This window comes from Opisthocomus hoazin, chromosome 2, assembly GCF_030867145.1.
Source record: "Opisthocomus hoazin isolate bOpiHoa1 chromosome 2, bOpiHoa1.hap1, whole genome shotgun sequence".
Taxonomy (NCBI): Eukaryota; Metazoa; Chordata; class Aves; order Opisthocomiformes; family Opisthocomidae; genus Opisthocomus; species Opisthocomus hoazin.
This window is the reverse complement of record NC_134415.1, coordinates 91,275,171-91,295,422: the sequence shown is the minus strand read 5'-3', so window position 1 is coordinate 91,295,422 and position 20,252 is coordinate 91,275,171. Positions and strand designations below refer to the sequence as shown.

The 20,252-nt window shown below is 42.1% G+C and overlaps 1 protein-coding gene across 1 annotated transcript in view; it reads left to right on the top strand.

Annotated features, from left to right (window-relative positions):
• The first annotated feature begins 234 nt into the window (after window positions 1–234).
• The window catches only part of LOC142364853 (hormonally up-regulated neu tumor-associated kinase-like), a 92,675-nt gene continuing 72,657 nt past the window's right edge, over window positions 235–20,252 (top strand). The window contains 8 exon segments of the mRNA XM_075444979.1: window positions 235–486; window positions 1,445–1,737; window positions 6,149–6,204; window positions 7,356–7,494; window positions 11,935–12,062; window positions 14,201–14,336; window positions 15,895–16,104; window positions 16,106–16,160. Coding sequence (XP_075301094.1) covers window positions 235–486; window positions 1,445–1,737; window positions 6,149–6,204; window positions 7,356–7,494; window positions 11,935–12,062; window positions 14,201–14,336; window positions 15,895–16,104; window positions 16,106–16,160 — 1,269 coding nt within the window.

Below are 20,252 nucleotides of genomic sequence, written 5' to 3'. Positions count from 1 at the left end.
GACATCACGTATCAGGTTAGGTTAATAATCTTCCACTTGGTTCCGCTTGAGCAGACCTGTGTGCTCAGGCTAGAGATCAGTGACAAGCATGGAGACTAGGAGGTAAAAGGATTAGTTGCTCTGTGATCAGCAGGATGGCACTTGCACCACAAGATGTACAGACTTAATGCCTGGATCTGCTGTGAATCAGAACCTACATCTGGAAAGTAGCAATACAAATCTGACTCTCCAGGGATGCCCACAGCAATGAAAGCACGCTTGGATGACAAAATGACAGATACTGGCAACTTGGACGGGACATTTGTGGAATGGGAGAAAAACTCAAAGGACATAAAAATACCTGCTGGTTTTAACAAGATGCCCCAAGAGACTGAGAAGACCTTCCCTCACTCCAAACAAGTTGGGAATTACCTAGTAGGCAAAATGATCAACAAGGGCTCCTTTGCCAAGGTGACAGAGGGGCTGCACATCCCCACGGGGGAGAAGGTAAGCTCCTACTGGGAGGGTACCATGCACTAGGAATCACAAGTAACCATGCACTAACTTGTGTCAGAAAATTTCAGACCATTTAATCTGCAAACCACAATCTACTCAGTGAATTATCCTTTGAACCTTATCCTCATAAATTAACCTCATAAATTGAGTTTATTGCTCGTGTATAATCAGTCACATGTGTGAATACGTATTGAATGCAATTGTTTTCACAATTATAAAACTATATAGACAACAAAGATATTCTCCCACTGAAAAAGAACAGGATGATGGCGTAAGGACTATTTTGAATCTGCTTTCTCTGATAATCCTCTCTGAGTAATTAGCGCCGCATATCTGACTTTAAAGTCATGGACAGCACTTATTCAGAAGCCAGCCACTCCAACAATAACCATTTATATAGCAGGACACCATAACATCTATTATCTCTAGCTCAGCTGGGCTAAGACAATGTACCATTAGACATAACTGTGGAAAGGAGGATTACTATAAAGTGGCTTTTTCATTTTTACTTTTCTTGTGGCTTCAGTAGATTCACTGGCTGATTAGCTTCCCAAACCGCAAACAGTCTAATCCCAGCCCACTATAGTCAGTATCTTGAGTGGCTTTTAGACCAAGTCGGAAGGGAGCATCTTAGAAAAAAGATATGGTACAGTACAGATGCAGTTACCATTCAAGCATGTAGGAATTTTTTGTATTTGAGAACATTTCATATAAGTGTATTTATTAATGCAATCAGAGGGACAGGTATGACAGAGTTCAGCCTTCCTCTTTTGGCCTTCAGGAGAAATAAAGAGTGTATTCTTTCACTGGGAATGTCTCCCTCTGTGATACTGATTCTCAACACCATGTCAAAGCCAGCTTCTCTCACATGTCAGCTTACCCCCAGCCTTGTGAAAATAAATCTGGGTTGCAAAGCTTGTTGCCAATTTGCATATATCCTGCAATTTAGGTAGCAATAAAAGTCATGGACAAGAAAAAAGCCAAACAGGATTGCTACGTTTTAAAAAACCTGAAGCGTGAGCCATGGATACACCAGATGATTAAGCACCCTAATGTTGTTCGGCTATACGAGACCTTGGAGACTGACAACTCCTATTACATGGTGATGGAGCTGTGCCTTGGCAGAGACCTCCTGGAAAGAATTTGTGACAAAAAGAGGTTGGCAGAAAGGGAAGTAAGGAGATACACCAGGCAAATTCTCTCTGCAGTACAGCACCTGCATTGCCAGGGGATTGTTCACAGGTAAGGTGTTTCTCCCCACTTCCAAACAACAGTAAGAAAATAAAATCTGCAAGAACATAGAGTGCTGTTCTTCACTGAGAGCATTTCTTTAATTTTCCCTCATCAAAACAGGGATTGCAAAGAAGACCACGTTCTCCCAGCCCATCTTAATAAAGCATTTTATTCTCAGAAGATAAGCTGTTACGCACTCCTTTGGGAGTGAAGTAACAAAGTCCAGGGATAAGAGCTGATGAGCGCAACAAATCAGTACTTTGCCATGATTATCTCAGAATTAGCTGGTGACAAACGTGTATCTAATTCAAGTATTTCAGTGTGGCTATGCATGTAAATACTGATTTCATTTGGTTAGCCACAACATATTGGAATAAGCACACACCACTTAGGACAGCAGATTGAGGAATCACAGTTCACTGCTTGTGCAGAGGACGTGGTCCTGCAGGTCCAGGTCTGCAGCAGGTCACTGGTCTTCCACACTGGCTTTTGTATTGTGGGGACAGATCACGACTCCAGCCACTGCTAGAGGAACCTTAACAGCCCACACAAGGAGAGATAATCTTCTTCCCCCCACCAGGGATCTCAGTGCATATGCCAAGAGCAGCACAATACGGTTTTCCATTTTAGATGGGAGAATAGGCAAGAAGCAGAGTTTCCCAGCGATTTTCTGTTTTACTTAATGACTCATGGTCAATCAGGTCCTTAATTTTAAATGGTAAATGCACTCATCAAGAAAGTCCCCAGGATCTCACAAGTAATCCAGTTGACTGTATTGTTACAGCAACCATGAAACAAATAAGCTGTGAATGTGATGGCTTAGCATTTACAAGTGCTTTGTGACTTGCAATGCTTGCAATCCAGCACTTAATTGGACTGGATTTGTTAATTAATAAGGGATCGACATGAAAGAAGTAGTCAGTATCTGACCTAGAGAATTTAAACAAACAAAAAAACCCAAACACCAGAAAATAAATCTAAGGGGCTTCACCCATTTAGTCCAGGCTGATACCTCTGCCTTGCCGGTTCCCTACCTAACCTATTTTACAGCATTTCTTCAGTGCACATGATCATAACATTTCTGTTCTTCCCATGACAACGTTCCTCAAGACCTCTTCCCTTCTTTTCACTTCGACACAACTCTTCCCGGTGAGCAGGCCAGTAGCCTGACTTCTGCTCCTATTTTTCTTTTCTTCTGTTGGTATCCTTTTGGCGGGAAAGCTTTGCGAGAGAGAAGAATTTTGCTGCACACCCTGAGAGCAGCCAGATATGAAGTGGTGTGAGCTCCTCTGGATACTTGCTTTACTCTCAAATCCCTTTAACCAAAGGAAAATTCATCCCTGTCTCTCAAGCACCTTGTCAATGGGTTTATGAAGTTGTGTGGTCCGGCAGGAGCCCTGTCATCTTGCTAGGTCATGGGTGTAGGTTCAGTCAGCAGTACCTCAGTTTGTGACCCGCAGCTTGCTTTGCGATTCAGAGCTGCAGCTTTGACCTCATCCCAGAAGCAGACTGGGAAGGGTCTGGAAGGGTTTCTCTGCTCAGCTCCAGCTGCAGCGATTTATAGCAACTCATTGCAGAGGTTAAACCGATGAGGATAATTGTGGGTGTATCCTCTTCTGAAAAGAAGGTATCAATGTTTCCAGAAAGATGAGCACAGAAATAGGAAAGTTACCTCACAAAGTCAATCTGATTTTCTCATCCAAGCACTGAGTAAAGCTCAACTCTGCATTGCTTTAACACAAGGAAAGGAGTTTTCCCAAGCTGCCTGGTGGGAATGGTTGCTGCTCCACAATACCCTGGTACCCCATGGGTGTGGGTAGGTGCTGGTAAAATCACTCCATGTATGATAGTAATAATTTCATGGGATGGATAATTGTGTGCCAATGCTTCGGTCTACACCTGGGGCCCCTTTATTTTGCTAGAATGGAGGGGCCTGGTGATTGCAAGGTCTCATTCCTAAATGATGAGCTTAAGAATTTACTAACTTCATTTACTTTTGCTAAGAAGTGTCTTACTGGCATTCCTGATTTCTAACCCTGAGATATACCTTTGAAACCAGTATTTTCTATTGTCTTAATAATACACTTGATAAAATACCGGACAGTTTCATAACTATTTTTAGTCCAAATTAGTATTGCTCATCAGAAATTCCGTGCTATGTTTTGACAGCTTTTTTGTTTCCTGAGCTTTACTTTTCCTATTCAGCAATAAAATCAGCACTGATCCAACAAATCCTTATGGCTTAAATTAAGGTTGAGACTACTTTTCACAGTAAAGGTAGTACCTTTCTTGTCCATGCAACATCACGGTTGATTTTGATGCCACAGTTGCCAAAATTATCAAGAAGATGAAGGATCGACTCACTTGCCTATTCTCCCAGCATGCAGCATTTTACTATGCCAGATACAAGAAAGCTCAGGCGCAAGATCAGGCTCAGCAGCTTCACAAGCTAACACTCATCAGCTGAGCTCTGCTAACTGTCCCTGTGCCTGCTCTAGACATGGCCAAGCGGTGAGGTAATGTATCTGAGCTTAAAAACCTCAAATAAAGACATATAGGCTAAATCACATCACCTCCCAATTCGATTGGGCTAGCGCATGTGCAAAGTCAGCTACCAACTCCTAAAGCTGGCGCTCGCTAAGGGACAGTAACTTGCTTGTATGTACAGTTCCTAATTTTTCCTGGATTTTTTTTTCCTGGATATTTTCCCTTCTTCCATATAAAAATGTCGTATACCCTTTTGAATCACTACTGGACCAAAGACCTGGAGAAGCATCACAAGCTGCGCTGTAGGCACTCAAGTCCTCATGGGAATGAGAAAAAAAATCATGACGTTGTTTAAACTTACATCATTTCTGGGAAAGTTTATTTTGGACAAAAAGAACAAGATGTATCTTTGCTGCAAGATAACTTCTGACACTATGTAAACTCTCATAGTGAGCATTATCAGGTTTTTCAGGCAAGAAAGCATACATTTTTATTAACTCTGTGAGCACTCAGCTCAGCCTATAGAGCAGCAGTTGTGGCGATCCAATGTAACTTTGTTTAATTGCAGTGTTATAAAAGTCATCAGAGTGCACTGTGGGGTGCTAAATCCAATAGAAAGGTCAGATTTGGAGTGCCCTGAAACACAACCATTTTTAAACCACAGTTTTAGTGCACAGAGTTATGTCACAGGGATGCACTACGAACAAAGTTATCTTAAATCTACCTCCTAGCTGTTGGGCACTGGCTTCTTTGCCACTCCAGAAAACACGCTATTCCAATTACAACACATTAAAAAGTTATCACTAAAACCATCTCCATCCCATTCTCAGCCTGGGGTGGCAAAGGGTTTCGAGTGCAATGCTGTCCCATCCAGAACCACAGAGATAAAAGGACGCTGCCACAAAACCATCCATCGGGACCACCGGGTACACCTCGGGGCTTGATCCCCTTGCTCCTGTCCTTGTACCCATCTCTCCTTCTGGTCTGTCCTCCTGTATTCCCTGAGGTCTTTGGGCTGAAGAAAGCACTTCACAACTTCAGAGTGGGCGGGAGGGAAATCCATGCGCCCAGAACCTCTTCTGAGACTTACTCTGTCCCCCCACACGCCCCGCAGAGCTGAGGGGAGCCCCCAGCGGCATGCGGGAGGCCGTGATGGGAGTCAGCAAAGCATCGCAGGCTCCTGGACCGCCTCCCAACACCCACGTTACGCTGGCTGAGGATTCCCCCGTGCTGCGAGAGATTTCAGCTGCCACTTCGGGCACTCCCCACAGTGGAGCAATGTTCCGGCTTTTGGTTTGAATTTGTAAGGATACAAATAATTCCCACAATAAGCAAGTAAGTGCCTGAGCCAGCTAACAGAATTTTTCCTGCAGCTCTGAATTACGTCCTCCTGCAGGGGCGGCTGATGCTGGTTGGCCCTGTTCACATAAACATCACTGCGGAGATGCCTCCACCTTCAGGGTATCTGTCCCCAACCCAGCTTTGGAACACAAGATCTTACTTTCCAGTTCCATTCTCGTCCTTCATACCTCTCAGGCACAATTTACTCAAAAAGAAAGCAGAAATACTCAACAGTGTTCAGTACTTCAAAGACAAAACCACTCCAGGTCCAAGTATGCGCAACTTTCTTTTTTACTCAAAAGAAGAAATAAATGCTGTTCTTTTTTTTTTTTTTTTATATCAGTAGAATCGAGGATTCCTAAAATTAATGGTCTATTTAAAAAAATATAGTCATACAATATTCCCTGAAATACAGGAAGCTTCCATTTTCCCAAATGAAAACTTCAGGAACGAATAAGGATCTTGTTACAACTGTAGGCAGAGCTGTGCAGAGCTATTGTTATTATTTCAATTAAACTTTGCTAAAAATGATCTGCAAATGGTTAGCTGGGGCATCAGGCATCTTAAACTTTGCTTTCTGTCTTCATTTCAGAGACCTAAAAATTGAAAATTTTCTTCTTGATGAGAACAACAACATCAAAATTATTGGTAGGTGCACATTATCTGTAAAGCTTCTTTTCAGCTTTTTATTTCATGTGGCTTTCAGTGACAGTTCAGCTACCATTTAAACAGAACATTTTATGAGTGAGCTTGTGATTATTCAATAAACATATCTGAGCTTTTAGAATAAATAAAAGTTATGAAGTATAACTTAACAGCTTGTTTATTTGAGCTTCAGCTAAAACATATTTTTAAGAGAACAAGGAAAACAATTTTGCCTATTGTTTTCCCTCGTGTGTTGCATGAGAAGCAAGAAACAATCATGGCTTTTATGTGTAGAAAGCTGTTCCTAGCAGAAGTGATTTGTAGGCAAGGAAATAAATCTTCTGGGGTGAAACACAGGTATGGACACACTAGCTTCTGTCGAGTCATTACTCCAACTAGAAACCTCATAGTTTGGTATGTGTTAAAAAAAAAAAAGAAAAAGACTATTTCGGTCACTAACAGAAACCTTGCTAGGGTTGTAAAGCAAACATTTATAAAAATGAGGGAATTTGCACCAAGCAGTTAACACAGCTCAGAGAAATATTAATTTTATTCTATGGAAACCGCACAGAAAAATCCCCGCAAGGGAAGCTCACTCTTAGAGACGTCACATGTTTAACCCAATGTTTCCCAAACTTTTAAAAGCTTAACACCTCTGAGAAAAAAGGCACCAACTCTTCACCCCTGTTTTATAGCCAGCCAGCCGTTTACAATCACACCTTTCTCTTCCCTCCCCCTTGCACACATGCACATATACAGAGAAAACAGCTTAAGTTAGCACATTTTGCCCCACGTTTACAACGGGCTAAAGCACACCCAGCTGAGCCGAATGCCGTAGCTCATTAAGCCGCGCTAACACAGCTGAGTAGCTGCACTCTTGTACCAGCATACAGTCAACTGAGGCAAACTAAAACAGCTAAACCCAAATCCACCAAACCAGACCTACGGCCGGGTAACTTCACTGTTACTCTTCTGATCATTCACAGCACATTGATTTGAACCCAAACTGGCATCCACAGCTGAAATCTCACCAGAGATAACTGACTAAAGCCAGCTGCTGTTTTCATCTTTCTCCTATCTTCAGCCAACTGGTAAAGTAAAACTGTTTTGAGAAGACACTAAAATTTCTTCGCTTTTGTTTTTGTGACTGTCAGATTTCGGACTGAGCAATACTGCAAAGTTCAAGGGTCTCTCCCAGGAGCTGTTACATACCCAGTGTGGAAGCCCAGCTTATGCTGCCCCAGAACTCCTTGCTCATAGGAAGTATGGTCCAAAGGTGGATGTCTGGTCCATGTAAGTAGATCTAAAAATATTCTCACCAAAACACTCTTGGCACTGAATGGTTTAGACAAGACTCTAATATAGATGGGTTGGTGGCACTCTGCTTTGGGACATCAGCGATGAAAGCAGAGATATATCAGAGAATGTCTGCCAGAAAAAAAAAAAACAAGCTTATCAATGTGAAAGAAATATTTTGAAATGTGTATCCGTTGCCAAACACTGTAGAAAAAAATGAATGAGCAACCCACATGCTCTTCTGGAGTAACCTTGTGGCAAGGGGGAGCAACAAAAGGTGGGGTATCTAGATCTAGAAGACTGTTCTGAAGAGACAGAGAAAGAACTAGTACATACCACCCCCCTCAGATGAATCCTCCTGTATTTCTGGCATGCAGATTCAACTGATATCTGAGTAACTTCAGTCAAAATCAGTGTGGCTGCTTGGAAGCCCTGGGCTGACAAATGAGCATTTTCCATCTAAGGCATATTTTGCCAAATGAAGAAATCTAAACAGGAAAACAGAGTCTCAAGGACATAGAGACCAAAGACGTGGCTACAGTAGAGCTATGAGGCCTTCATTCATACCTTGGCTTGGCCCTTTATATCAGATTATGATGAAAAAGTGGAGCTATTTACTTCAGAGGTGGCACAAACCTGAATGGACTCCATTTTCTTTGTTCATTGCATCTATAGGATATGTCTCTTAGAATAAATAAGAATGTAGAACCTACCATCAGAAGACTAATTTTTCACCTAAATTATCTCAGACTTTTCAACTGCATTTGCAGTTTGCAATTCTAGCAGTCAAGTTTGGGTTTTCTTTACTTTTTTGACAGTTTCTGAATGGAGCTGGGAAAATTATACTATATTAAATCCATTTTTGCATCTTTTGATCTTCACTGATCTGGATAGGAGAGCAGCTCTTCATGTCCATCATTTATCCTAAGGCAGTTCATGTTCATCTATATCTATTTGTGCCCACGTATCAACTTCTGAGCTGTTTTGACAGTAACCATATGCCTGGGTCTGAGCTTTCCACGTAGAACATGTTTTTTAAGCCCATTTCTGGCAAGTCTAAATCCGGGCATAGAAGTTGAGTTTGGGTAATATTGACTAAGCCAAATCTTCATCTAGAGTATTAAGATTCAAAAACCCACTAGCTGGTCAAATGCACTTTTGTCCAGACTCTTCCCACCTATTTAAAATTGCAACCATAATTCCCTGAAGTTCCTTAACTAACCAGTGGTAGGGTAAAAATCCAGCTACTGAAGCCAATGATGAAAGCCCGTGGATTTCAAATAGCTCACAAGGCTTGTACGAGTAGTTGGACTTTTTGGCTTAGAAGCACCACCTCCCATCCTACCCTACAACTGCACTGATCTAACGGATCGTAATGTTCTGCTTTTGTTCAACACACAATGCTACATGTGATCCAAACCCAAACCACCTCATTCAGGACACCTGCCAGAAGGAACAGGAGGCTTGGGTGTACAGAGGTCCTCTGAACTGGAATGTCCCACCAGCTCATCCATCTGCAAGAGTACGGAGTCTCCTTGAACAGTTCTCAGCAGTCTTTACTAAACTGTGTATCTACAGAGGACAAAGTGGTTTAGTTTGACATACAAGGTTGCTGGTACCTGCATATAGGCATCTGAATCAGCTGTTTGAAGTAGAAGCTTAGCATTACTATACGCTCAGAAGAGAAAGAGGATTTATATACACATAAATATACAATGCGCATTATTCCTCTCCAGACCCGCTTCTGACAGACATACTATGTACTAGAGTTTTGACCTAACTATGATTCTTACACCTCAGCTTTCTCTATAATTTACAGGATACGAGCAGTACACAAAGTTAAGGATGAAGGGACAAATTGTACCAAATTACTTCAGTATAACTCTAATTTCAAGAGTGCTACTCTGAATTTATGTAGACATAACACAGATGAATCAGGTCTAGAGGATGCTGTCAGCACTTAAACAGGATTATACTTATTTCACATTTCAGATGTCTGAATGAAGGCAAAACAGTAACCTTAGAACCATTTACTGAGCTCACTCTGTTAATAAACATCACATAAAAGGTCAAGGGCTATATAAAACTTATATATGGTCCTTGGTGTTTAAAATAGACACATTCTGCATCTTAGGCATAAAACATATTTACAATTTAAATCTGAATTGTTCACATTATCATAGTGGAAAAGTGAATTCTGATAGGCTAAAATATTAATTAGAAAGATAAATTACTTTTCTTGTCACAAAAGAAGTGAAGGATTACAGATCAACTGGACTCTGGAATCAAAAGATCTAAGTGTAGTGCAGAAACACTGGCTTTATGCAGCAGGAGTGACAAGGAGGCATTACAAGGAGAACTAGAAAGCCATATTCAGTCAGAAGCTCATTCAGAAAACCAGCCACATTCAACTGCAATACAGCCAAGGCGCCTACAAGGCAACAGTGAACAGCAGTGCTTGCTTTGCCTAATCATTACTTACGTGCACAAGATTTTAAGGATTCTTTGGAGGACTGGAAAGTGATAAGCTTTCATGCATCAGCTGAGTTGAGGAAACTGCTGCTGTATTCAAACGAACACAGATAGTTCAGTTGGATAGAGGAGAAATAGTCCGTTATAGCTAATAAACTTTCAAGTTTAACATACCATCAGATTCCATCTACAATTAACTACTCAGTGCTTTACTGTTAACTAGCTGCAATCTGTGCGTAAGGTTTTAAAAGAGATTTTAGGATGGCAGCTCTATCCGTTCCTTAAATTCCCGTACCTTGGGGATTTCCCCATCCAATAGGCTGATGAAAAGAACTATTGCCAGTTTAAACCACCAATCATGTATAGCATCATCAGCAATTTAAAGTGCATAGTAGTGTTTGCAGTGCTGAGAAGAAAAATGTATTTAAAGTTGTAATGACATTAGAGATCCATTTGCACTGCATATTACTCCTTTCATCAGAGAATATTCAGCGGCCCTTCTCTCACTTTAACTCCAGCTACATTTAATCCACATGCTATTATGTATTACAGAATGACAACCCTTGCTACTTCAGTCAACTCAATGTCGTTTCATTGCAGTTTGTTTCCTTTGTATCTCTGTATATTTTTAGTCAAAGGATTCATCAAAAAAGTTTTGGAAAGCATTACATTCAAGGACTAGATCTATCAGAAGGTTTGGTAAAGTGAGAAGAGATTAATCTCACCTAAATTTAGCCATCTAACAACCAGACATCTGGGTTATACCAGGCAGTTAGTGTCCTGTTATTGTCAGTGCAGGGAGATAGCTCGTACCCTGAGATACTTAACTGTAGCCTAAAATAGCTGTATAACATAGCTGTGATGAATCTCTCTTGGAATGGCCCATCTCTTTCCATTGATATGTACTGATATCTGGGTTTCAGCTAGATAAAACAAGGCAAGATAAGTCCTGGTCGAGAGTAATAAAAAGCATTTATCCATAGATCACTGGATAATCCAGTGCAACAATTAGGAGAAGGTGTCACTATCTTCTCGTGGTTTTTCAATGGAACCATCGTCTTCTCATGGTTTTTCAGCTATCTGAAAGCATTAAAAAAGGATGCAGTGGTGCACACCAAGAGCAGATCTGTTTCACAGATAACATCGTCATCATCTGCACTAGCGTACAAACCAGACCAATTAAATTAAAGTAGCCAGAATTCCAAAAACTACTGTCTTGACTGAGTTCAGTAGAGAAATGGCAAAGGATGGCGAAGAGAAGGTCTGTTGCGGTGGCGCGGCTCAGCTGGAGCACGGAGGTATCATGGAGAGTGTTCATGGAAACCTCCCCGTCCCAAAGACGGGACAGATGAGCGAGTTTTGCAAACGCTGGTACTCCACCAAACTGAATGGCAAACCCTCACAAAGTTTGCTGATCACTGCTAGCAAACTGTTCGTCTTTCGCAAGAGTTAAAGTTTTAAGACTTTAGCCAGCAGCAAGCTGTTACCAAACAAATGCCTTGTAGGCGTAAGTCACACCTAATTTAGCAATCTGAGCAAAGCAAGAACTGAATTACTATTTGGAACAAGATCTATCGCATCAGTCTCAGCTCCATGTTGTCACTCAGCCTGCAAACTGAAATTCTTTATTCTGATGGTCTGGGTACACCACACAGACACTCCAGTGAGCTTACTTTAAAAATAAACAGCAGGTTTCCACTTTCAACACTGCAGGCCTTCCAGTCACTGTAAAGTTTATTTTATACACACTTCCCATAACATTCTTTTCTAGATAAAACTGCTTTTACACAAAGAAAACAGTTGAAAAAATCTGTATTCAGTACAAATTACTGCTTAGAGGTAATTTGTAACCTCGCCCTTGATACTGAAGGCAAATCTCTGAAACTTGACTTACAGCTTTGTGGGATTTTTAAAAAAGTATTTAGCATTATATGGAGCTCTGATGCTTGTCTTTTTCTTTGACAGAGTCGTAAGCATGTTTGCTATGCTAACCGGCACATTACCCTTCACGGTGGAACCTTTTAATATCAAGCAACTACATCAAAAGATGATAACTGGAGAAATCAGCCCTATTCCATCAGATATCTCCCCTGGTAAAGAACTCCAATTTTTATAAAGAATACTGAAGTATAAAAGCTCTAACCCATGTAATAAAGTGAATTTAGCAATAACACAGTCTTCTGGAAAATAAGAGATATCTTTTCCAGTTGCTTGATTTGCATTTATGGATAACTTTTTGCGCATTTTGGCAAGACCTCTTTATCTCAGACTAGTAGGAGAAAAACATTGTTGTCTCTTCAAAAGACTGCTATTATGGGGGGAATAAAATGTAGATTGCTTTTACATAAGTGGAGCAGCTGTGCAGTAAATGAGAACACTGTCAGGTTTAGTATGTCCCATGCCATGTGTCATAGCCAGGCATTCTTTCCAGTTTTTCCCAAAAAACAGTTATCAAAACTTTAGATAATTTTTCCTGAAGAGCTTACCTTTTGGCTACAGACAGTACCCACAACACTCAAATAACTAAAGAAATGGGAGGGCTATTTCTGTGAAGAGTCTGTTGATATTTTTCACAAGAAAGAACTGAAAGACAACATTTGTCAATGAATTTTACTGATGGTCTTTAATGAGGTACAGTCTATGGAGTCTTTTAAGATAACTGGGAAAGATAGTTCTCAAAAGCTGTAACCTGATTTACAGCCCATGACTCTAAAACACAGAAGTCATGTTGGTGTATATACAACCTGGGTTAGCAATCCAAAATTTACTTCCTCAAACCACAAAATTCTGCTGCTTTGCAATGATTCCTTTAGACCTCTGGCTTTAGTCCCTATTTTCTCTCTACCTGGACTACCATCTTCTCTGTTGACCATCACAGGCTCGAGCCCCTTCTCACAGCCGTTATCGTGCAGCTTCACTGACCAAGTCAGAAAGCAGAGCAGAATGAGACTCGTTTTGAACCAGCATGAGTTCAGATCTCCCCTTTGTTTTGAGCAGTTTTGCTCTGACATTAGGCAAGAATGAGCCTAGGAAACAAGATTAACTTAAGCAGCTGCCTGCAGCCAAGCGCTGGGAAGCAGCAGACAGTTCCAGACTAAGCTAGCTGGATCTAGTCCGGAGTTACAGTATGAAGATAATGTGATGATTCAATTTCTTTTTCTCCTCCAGTAAATGGTATGAGGATATCTACCATAGCTGCCCAGAATGTTTGTACGTTAGTCTCTCATTTATCTTTCTTTGGAGATTGGTTGCCAGATAGCAGCTCCATTTTTCTACAAGCCCTCCATAGCTGCAGTTATTATATTTCTAATTTTTCTTATTTATGCTATTGTTATAGCTTCTACTAATAAACGCATTATCTCTGCTTTTCTACAAAGCCCACACAGTTAGTGGAAGATTGTGGATAACTCCATTGTTCCCCTGCCCATTGGGAATTTAGTGAGAGAGCAGTAGTAAACAAGCTTTGCATACTTTAGATCTAAGTTCTTCTGAGGGAGATTACAAGTGAAAGGAGCAACATGTTCCCAGTTTAAAGCCCACTTGCCATTTTGCTCATTTCAAAACATCCCCAAGGAACATGGAAGAATTCGATAGAGTTTTCTCAAGAAGAAAAAAAACAGAGGGACTTTATGCAGTGTTGGAGCTGAGTGACAGTCGTACGGGAATGTTTGAGCTTTCTCTCTCCCAGCTCCAGGAAGCCAAAGCACAATACATCATCTAAGCACTCGGGTCCATCTCCCTCCGTTCATATGGACAGTTTTGTCAATGAGATTAGCTTCTTTGTGTGAGGAACATAACTCCTGGGTAGTCAGCTGGCACAGGAGGCCCCTTCTCAGAGCCTTGAACAAATGCTGAGCCAGCACAGTGCTGAGACTGCTATTGATGCCATAGGCTGCATTCACTGGGGTAAATAAAGCAAATTAGGAAGCAAGGTCCAGTGCTGTATCTACAGCAGCACCCATAGGTCCATAGCATGCCTCCCAGCATGGTTTGGCCCATGCTACCCAGCCTGCTCAGGCGTCCTTGGGGGAACAGGGTCAGCACATGGAAACACAGCGGTCCCAGAGGAGCGCAGTCCAGAGGTAGCCCTAGAGACTGGATGTTACCTCAGCTTCTTACAATGTGGAGGAGGAGGGGAAGTGCCACATTCCTGAAAAAAAGGAAAATTTTGCACTGCCCAAACAATCAGATATTACCAGTAAACAAGCCATTTCATCTGAAAGCTGCACAGGAGCTGTACGCTTCATGCAGTCCTTACTTGAGCCTGACCCTGCTAAGAGGCCTGGAGTCGAAGAAGCAATAAAAGACAAATGGTTGAATGAAGGTTTCACTGGGAAAATACTGAGCGCTACTACCTATGAGAACAGGTAACAAATTTCACATCTCTCTCTCCTAGCTTGGGTTTCAGGATTCCGGGTTTGGGAAGGAAGTGTTGGGGTTTTTAGGATTTTTTTTTGGTTTGCTTGTTTTGGAAGATTTTTGTTATCTGCTCAGGCCTGTTCCAAAATGACAGAATTTTATTTCAGAAAACACCACATCAACTTTTCTAGCCGTGGATAACTTTTATATAAGAGGAAACATCCTTATAGAACTGTTTGTATCCATTGTAGCAATAATTTTGTTCTCGACGTGTCTCACTAGTGCCACTGAATTCTAGACAGTGTGCTTCTAATCCTTTCCAGCAAAACTACATCTCCCATGCCCACCTGAGGGACGACATTTTTATATTACACTGAAGTTCTTGTTATTCTAATAATTTTTATTCTCATCCATCTTTGCAACTGGCCTTAACCAGTCTCCGTTTTTTCTTAGCAAGCCACTTTCTGGTTTAACACTATCATAAAAGTTTGAAATAGATATGTGCAACATGACACTTCACACAAACATTGCCTTTTGAGATGTTATTCATCTTTCATACAAGGAAGCTGCAAAGTTTTCTTTGCATGTCTTTACCTAATTACAGTGACTATAGACCTTTTACATCTTCCTTACAGCTGAAAGTAGCTAGTCATGGGTCAAATATTGTGTGCCCAGATCATTCTGTAAAAGTCCACAGTTTGCATGAATCGAAAAAGGGAGTAATTTGACCTAAGTAATCTGCACCATCTGCAATGGTATCTACAGGACACACGGCAGGTTTTCCTGCCACAGTCCAGGTGATGCACCGCCAGTCAAAGCCAGGTCTATTGGAAATCTGTGCGCAATTTGTTCATTTATCTGAGAATTGCCCGCTCTTCCTACCTTTGCCCACCTTCCCTTCCCTCAGATATGTCTGTGTCCATTCGTACTGAAGTTTAACAAGTTTGAAAAAATGTTGTAGGAGTCTCAGAATCCAATCCTTTCACATTTCTAAAATGCCTTTACTAGACTTTTTATTACTCACAGAAGCAGGTGAGTTAAAATGATTACCATCATAACACAACCAGTTTTATTTCACAATCCAATATGCCTGAAAATAAAGATCCCCCTGAACTACTTTCCATAGTTCTTTTTTTGGTCTTTGAGATTTTCCTGCCATTGGGGCTCTTCCGATCTTCTTCTGCATACACACACACGCTATCTCTCTGGTAATCCTTTTGAGACTACTGTACTGAGAACCAAAATATACACAGTAGATTAAAATGAGAAAATGCTGGGTTCCATCTTTTAATTTTTCAAGCTTAATCCTGGTGGGTGTCTTTTCAGAATAAGTAATCATATCAACAATAGAATATTTAATAATGCAGTAACAGAGCCTCAGCCCAGCAGTCAAGTCAGCGTAGCCAGACAGAGGATTTTTGCACAAGTGTGTATCACAATTTGCCTGTACAATCAACTTAGCCTACTCCAGCTACATCACAAGAAGTGTATCGCCCTTTACTGTAAACTCTGACATTGTATCTGAATGTATCATTTGTATTTAAATACTTTTTCCCAATATTTCAGACTTTGCCCCAGTGAATTGAATCCTGTTGTTTTAAGCTACATGACAGAAACTATGGACTTCAATCTTACAGAAGTTATCAACATTTTAATAAACAACAGACCCTCTCCTGCCATGGCTTCTTATTGCTTATTGCTGAAGAAACTGCTCAGGTACCAGAAACACTGCAAAAGAGTCCAGGTAAGATATAATGATCATGACAGGAGTGAAGTGCTCCCTAGATTCTTACAAGGAATATCAAGACAACCACACAGCACATGTGAAAAAGGTGGTAGTCTGTGGAATGGAGACAAAACTCACCAAAAATAATAATGAAATCGCAGATCTGAGTGCAGTCTCAGGAAATCTACGTTCTGGCATTTTCAGAGGTGATTATTTTGAGAGATTTTTTTTTCCCCAGATATAAATATACACTTTTTTAATGACTAATGAATTTTAAAAATGGGCTTCTGGTTGTAACAGTATTGAGAATGATTTTGCTTTACGTAAAAGATTACTTTTCCATTGGTAAAAGGAGCATTAGCAACTCAATGACCTCACCATCTCTTCCCTTTCTGACTGGGCTGTGAGGGTCTGATCCAAAGTTGGGGGAGGTGAACGGGAAGCTGTGAAAGTTGTAAAATCTTTTCCCAGCATCTTTTTTTTTTGTATTTTCACCACTATCTTATGCTCACACTCCAGCTCTGACTCACTCAGGAACATGGAGTTAGATCAGAGGGGACAAAAATTTTAAGAATAAATTCAGAAAATTATGGTAATCACTGGTAAGGCCACAATTAGTTAAAAAGGCTGTAAGCCTTTTTTTCTTTTACAACCGTCTCCACTAAGGGGTTCACAGCTTAGTCATAAAAATTTTGCTCCAGGCAGAAACTAGGCAGACAGGAAGCCAAATCCCAGCTTCTAACACACGAGTGCAGTGGGAAAAGTCTCAGCTACAAAACAACACACATCAGCGATTAGCTTCCCATTCAAAGCCTTCGCCCCGGAGAAGCTGTATTTTGAGAAGGTCCAGTTGACTCCTCTAGAAATTATTCAGACGAGCTTGAGCAGATCCAGATCTCCATCCCAGCACACAGCTCCAAGGTCGCAACAGCCTGTGCAGCGTTCGCAGGCAGAGTCATAACTCAAAAATATGAGTTGGGGAGTGTGTGTACGTGTGTGTGTGCATGCTTACGGGGAGGAGACTTTCCTTCACATGTGTGATTTTTTTCATATTATAATTTTAAATTGGATCTGCTAAATCGTAAGTCATTCAAAAACTGCCGTATTGTGAAGGCTATTGACCAACTTTCTTGAATCTCTGGATATCAAGCTGATTTACAGCCCCTAGAGGTCTAGCCTTCCAGGCAAGTGGTAGCGTTTCACGTCCTCTATGACCTCTTTCAGCACCCTACCCAGGTGGAAGAGGGAAGCAATCATGTGCATAAAGCAAGTTACAAGCTGATTAAGGGGCTGCGTTGCTTCCTGCCACTCCTGGCATCCAAAATACCCTCTTACGGCAGAGAGTCAAGGTGAATTCAAGCACAGATCCCAAAAATGGCTCTGACTGCTAGGTAATAACAGTAGGGATTATTGTTTTGAAGTCCTAGCACATATATATTTCCCAGGTATGCTGGAGAGTTTGGTAGAGAAAGGAGGAAAGGGGCGAAGTTTAACAAAGGAAAGACTGACATTTTCCCTCTCTGGGTCGACATTTTTCCAGCCAAAGGTTTAAACTGAAACCAATACTGACCCAAACTAACCTAGCCAGCTACCAGCTCAAAGCAGTGGTGACTGTCACAGAATCACAGACTGGCTGAGGATGGCAGAGACCTCTGGAGATCATCCAGTCCAACCCCCTTGCTCAAGCAGGGCCACCTAGAGCTGGTTGCGTAGAACCATGCCCAGATGGCTTCTGAATATCTCCAAGAATGGAGACTCCACAACCTCCCTGGGCAACCTGTGCCAGTGCCTGGTCACCCTCACAGTGAAAAAGTGTTTCTGGATGTTCCAAGGGAACCTCCCATGTTTCACTTTGTGCCCATTGCCTCTGGTTCTGTCACTAGGCACCACTGAAAAGAACCTGGCTCCTTCTTCTTTGCACCCTCTCTTCAGATTTTGTATATACTGATAAGATTCCCCCCTAAGCCTTCTCTTCTCCAGGCTGAACAGTCCCATCTCCCTCAGCCTTTCCTCATACAACAGATAATACGGTCCCTTTATCATCTTTGTGGCCCTTCATTGGATGCTCTTCAGCACCTCCATGTCTTTCTTGTACTGAGGAGCCCAGACCTGGACACAGGACTCCAGGCATGGCCTTACCTGTGCTGAGTAGAGAGGCAACATCACCTCCCTTGACCTTCTGGCTGCACTCCTTCTAATGCAGCCAAGGATATCATTCACCTTCTTTGCAGCAGGGCACATTGCTGGTTCATCATCAACTTGGTGACCATCAGGACACCTTTCCAGCTGGGTGGCCCTAGCATACGCTGCTGCCTAGGGTTGCTACTCCCAAGGCGCAGGACTTTGCACTTCCCCTTGCTGAACTAAACCTAGGGGGGACTGGGTACGCATGCTGGGGTCTGTTCAGTTGTGTCTTATCACAGCTCCCCATTTCTACACCTGCTTTATGACCCTTTCCAGTTCTTTCTTCTGCATCACGAAACAATGCTGATCTGCAAATCACAGAATCACAGAATCACAGAATGTTAGGGGTTGGAAGGGACCTCTGTGGGTCATCTAGTCCAACCCTGGCACCAAAGCAGAGTCATCTACAGCAGGCTGCAGAGGACCTTGTCCAGGCGGGTCTTGAATATCTCCAGAGAAGCAGACTCCACAACCTCCCTGGGCAGCCTGTTCCAGTGCTCCGTCACCCTCAGAGGGAAGAAGTTCTTCCTCATGTTCAGACGGAACTTCCTGTGCCTCAGTTTGTGCCCATTGCCCCTTGTCCTGTCGCTGGGCACCACTGAAAAGAGTTTGGCCCCATCCTCCTGACACCCACCCTTCAGATATTTGTAAGCATTTATAAGGTCCCCTCGCAGCCTTCTCTTCTTCAGGCTAAACAAGCCCAGCTCCTTCAGCCTCTCCTCGTAGGGGAGGTGCTCCAGTCCTCTCACCATCCTTGTAGCCCTCCGCTGGACTCTCTCCAGTAGCTCCTCGTCTTTCTTGAACTGGGGAGCCCAGAACTGGACACAGCACTCCAGATGAGGCCTCACTAGGGCAGTGTAGAGGGGAAGGAAAACCTCCCTCGTCCTGCTGGCCACACTCTTCCTAATGCACCCCAGGATCCCATTGGCTTTCTTGGCAGCCAGGGCACACTGCTGGCTCATGGTCAACCTGTCATCCACTAGGACACCCAGGTCCCTCTCCACAGAACTGCTCTCCAGCAGGTCCACCCCAAGCCTGTACTGATGCATGGGGTTGTTCCTTCCCAGGTGCAGGACCCTGCATTTGCCTTTGTTGAATCTCATCAGGTTCCTCTCTGCCCAACTTTCCAGCCTGTCGAGGTCACGCTGAATGGCAGCACAGCCTTCTGGTGTATCTACCACACCTCCCAGTTTGGTGTCATCAGCAAACTTGCTGATGGTACATTCTAACTCTTCATCCAGGTCGTTGATGAAGAAGTTAAACAAGACTGGGCCCAGTACTGACCCCTGGGGGACACCACATCTTCACATGTCCAGTGTGGGGACTTCTTAAACTTGCGTTTAGTCAAACAGAATCTCCTTTTCATGGCTTTGCAGGGAAATGACCTGCTTTTAGGAGAACATCTTTGCTGAGAACCTGAAATACAGGCACAAGCTAGATGTCTAGATTAGCAGAGTAGATTCTATAATAAATAATACCTTTTAATATCTGTTACTAAGACATCTGTAATTAGGAAATCAGAACAGACCGATTCACACCATCTTTCCGTGTTGTTAAAAGTTTGTTTCCTTTTGTTTGTTAGCACAAGGTTTGTAAATGCTACCTTTGAACTCATAAACACAAAGCCTACTATTAGTACCACTTTGAGATTATTCTGTTACCAAAGAGTGTTTGTGAAACTCATAGTTTTTTTCCGAGAGAGTCACTCTACATCATTTGTTTCTTAATTTTATCCCTCTATTCCCTCTTACATTCTTCTGTGTTATGAAAATTAATATTTCTCCCTTGCTGGTAGTTAGGGTCTGCAGCTATTTGTAGTTGATAATGATCTCATCTTGGTTGTTTCTTATTCAAGCCTTACACCCAATTGACCTGTACAATCACTCCTCCCCAGGAGCTGTTTTAAATCATGACTGTCAGTGCTACCACCCTATGCCAGTTTCTCCAACATTCAATAATATTCGTACTGCCCAGGAAGGCTGGGGTTTGGGAGAAAAGAGAAGAAACAGAAAGG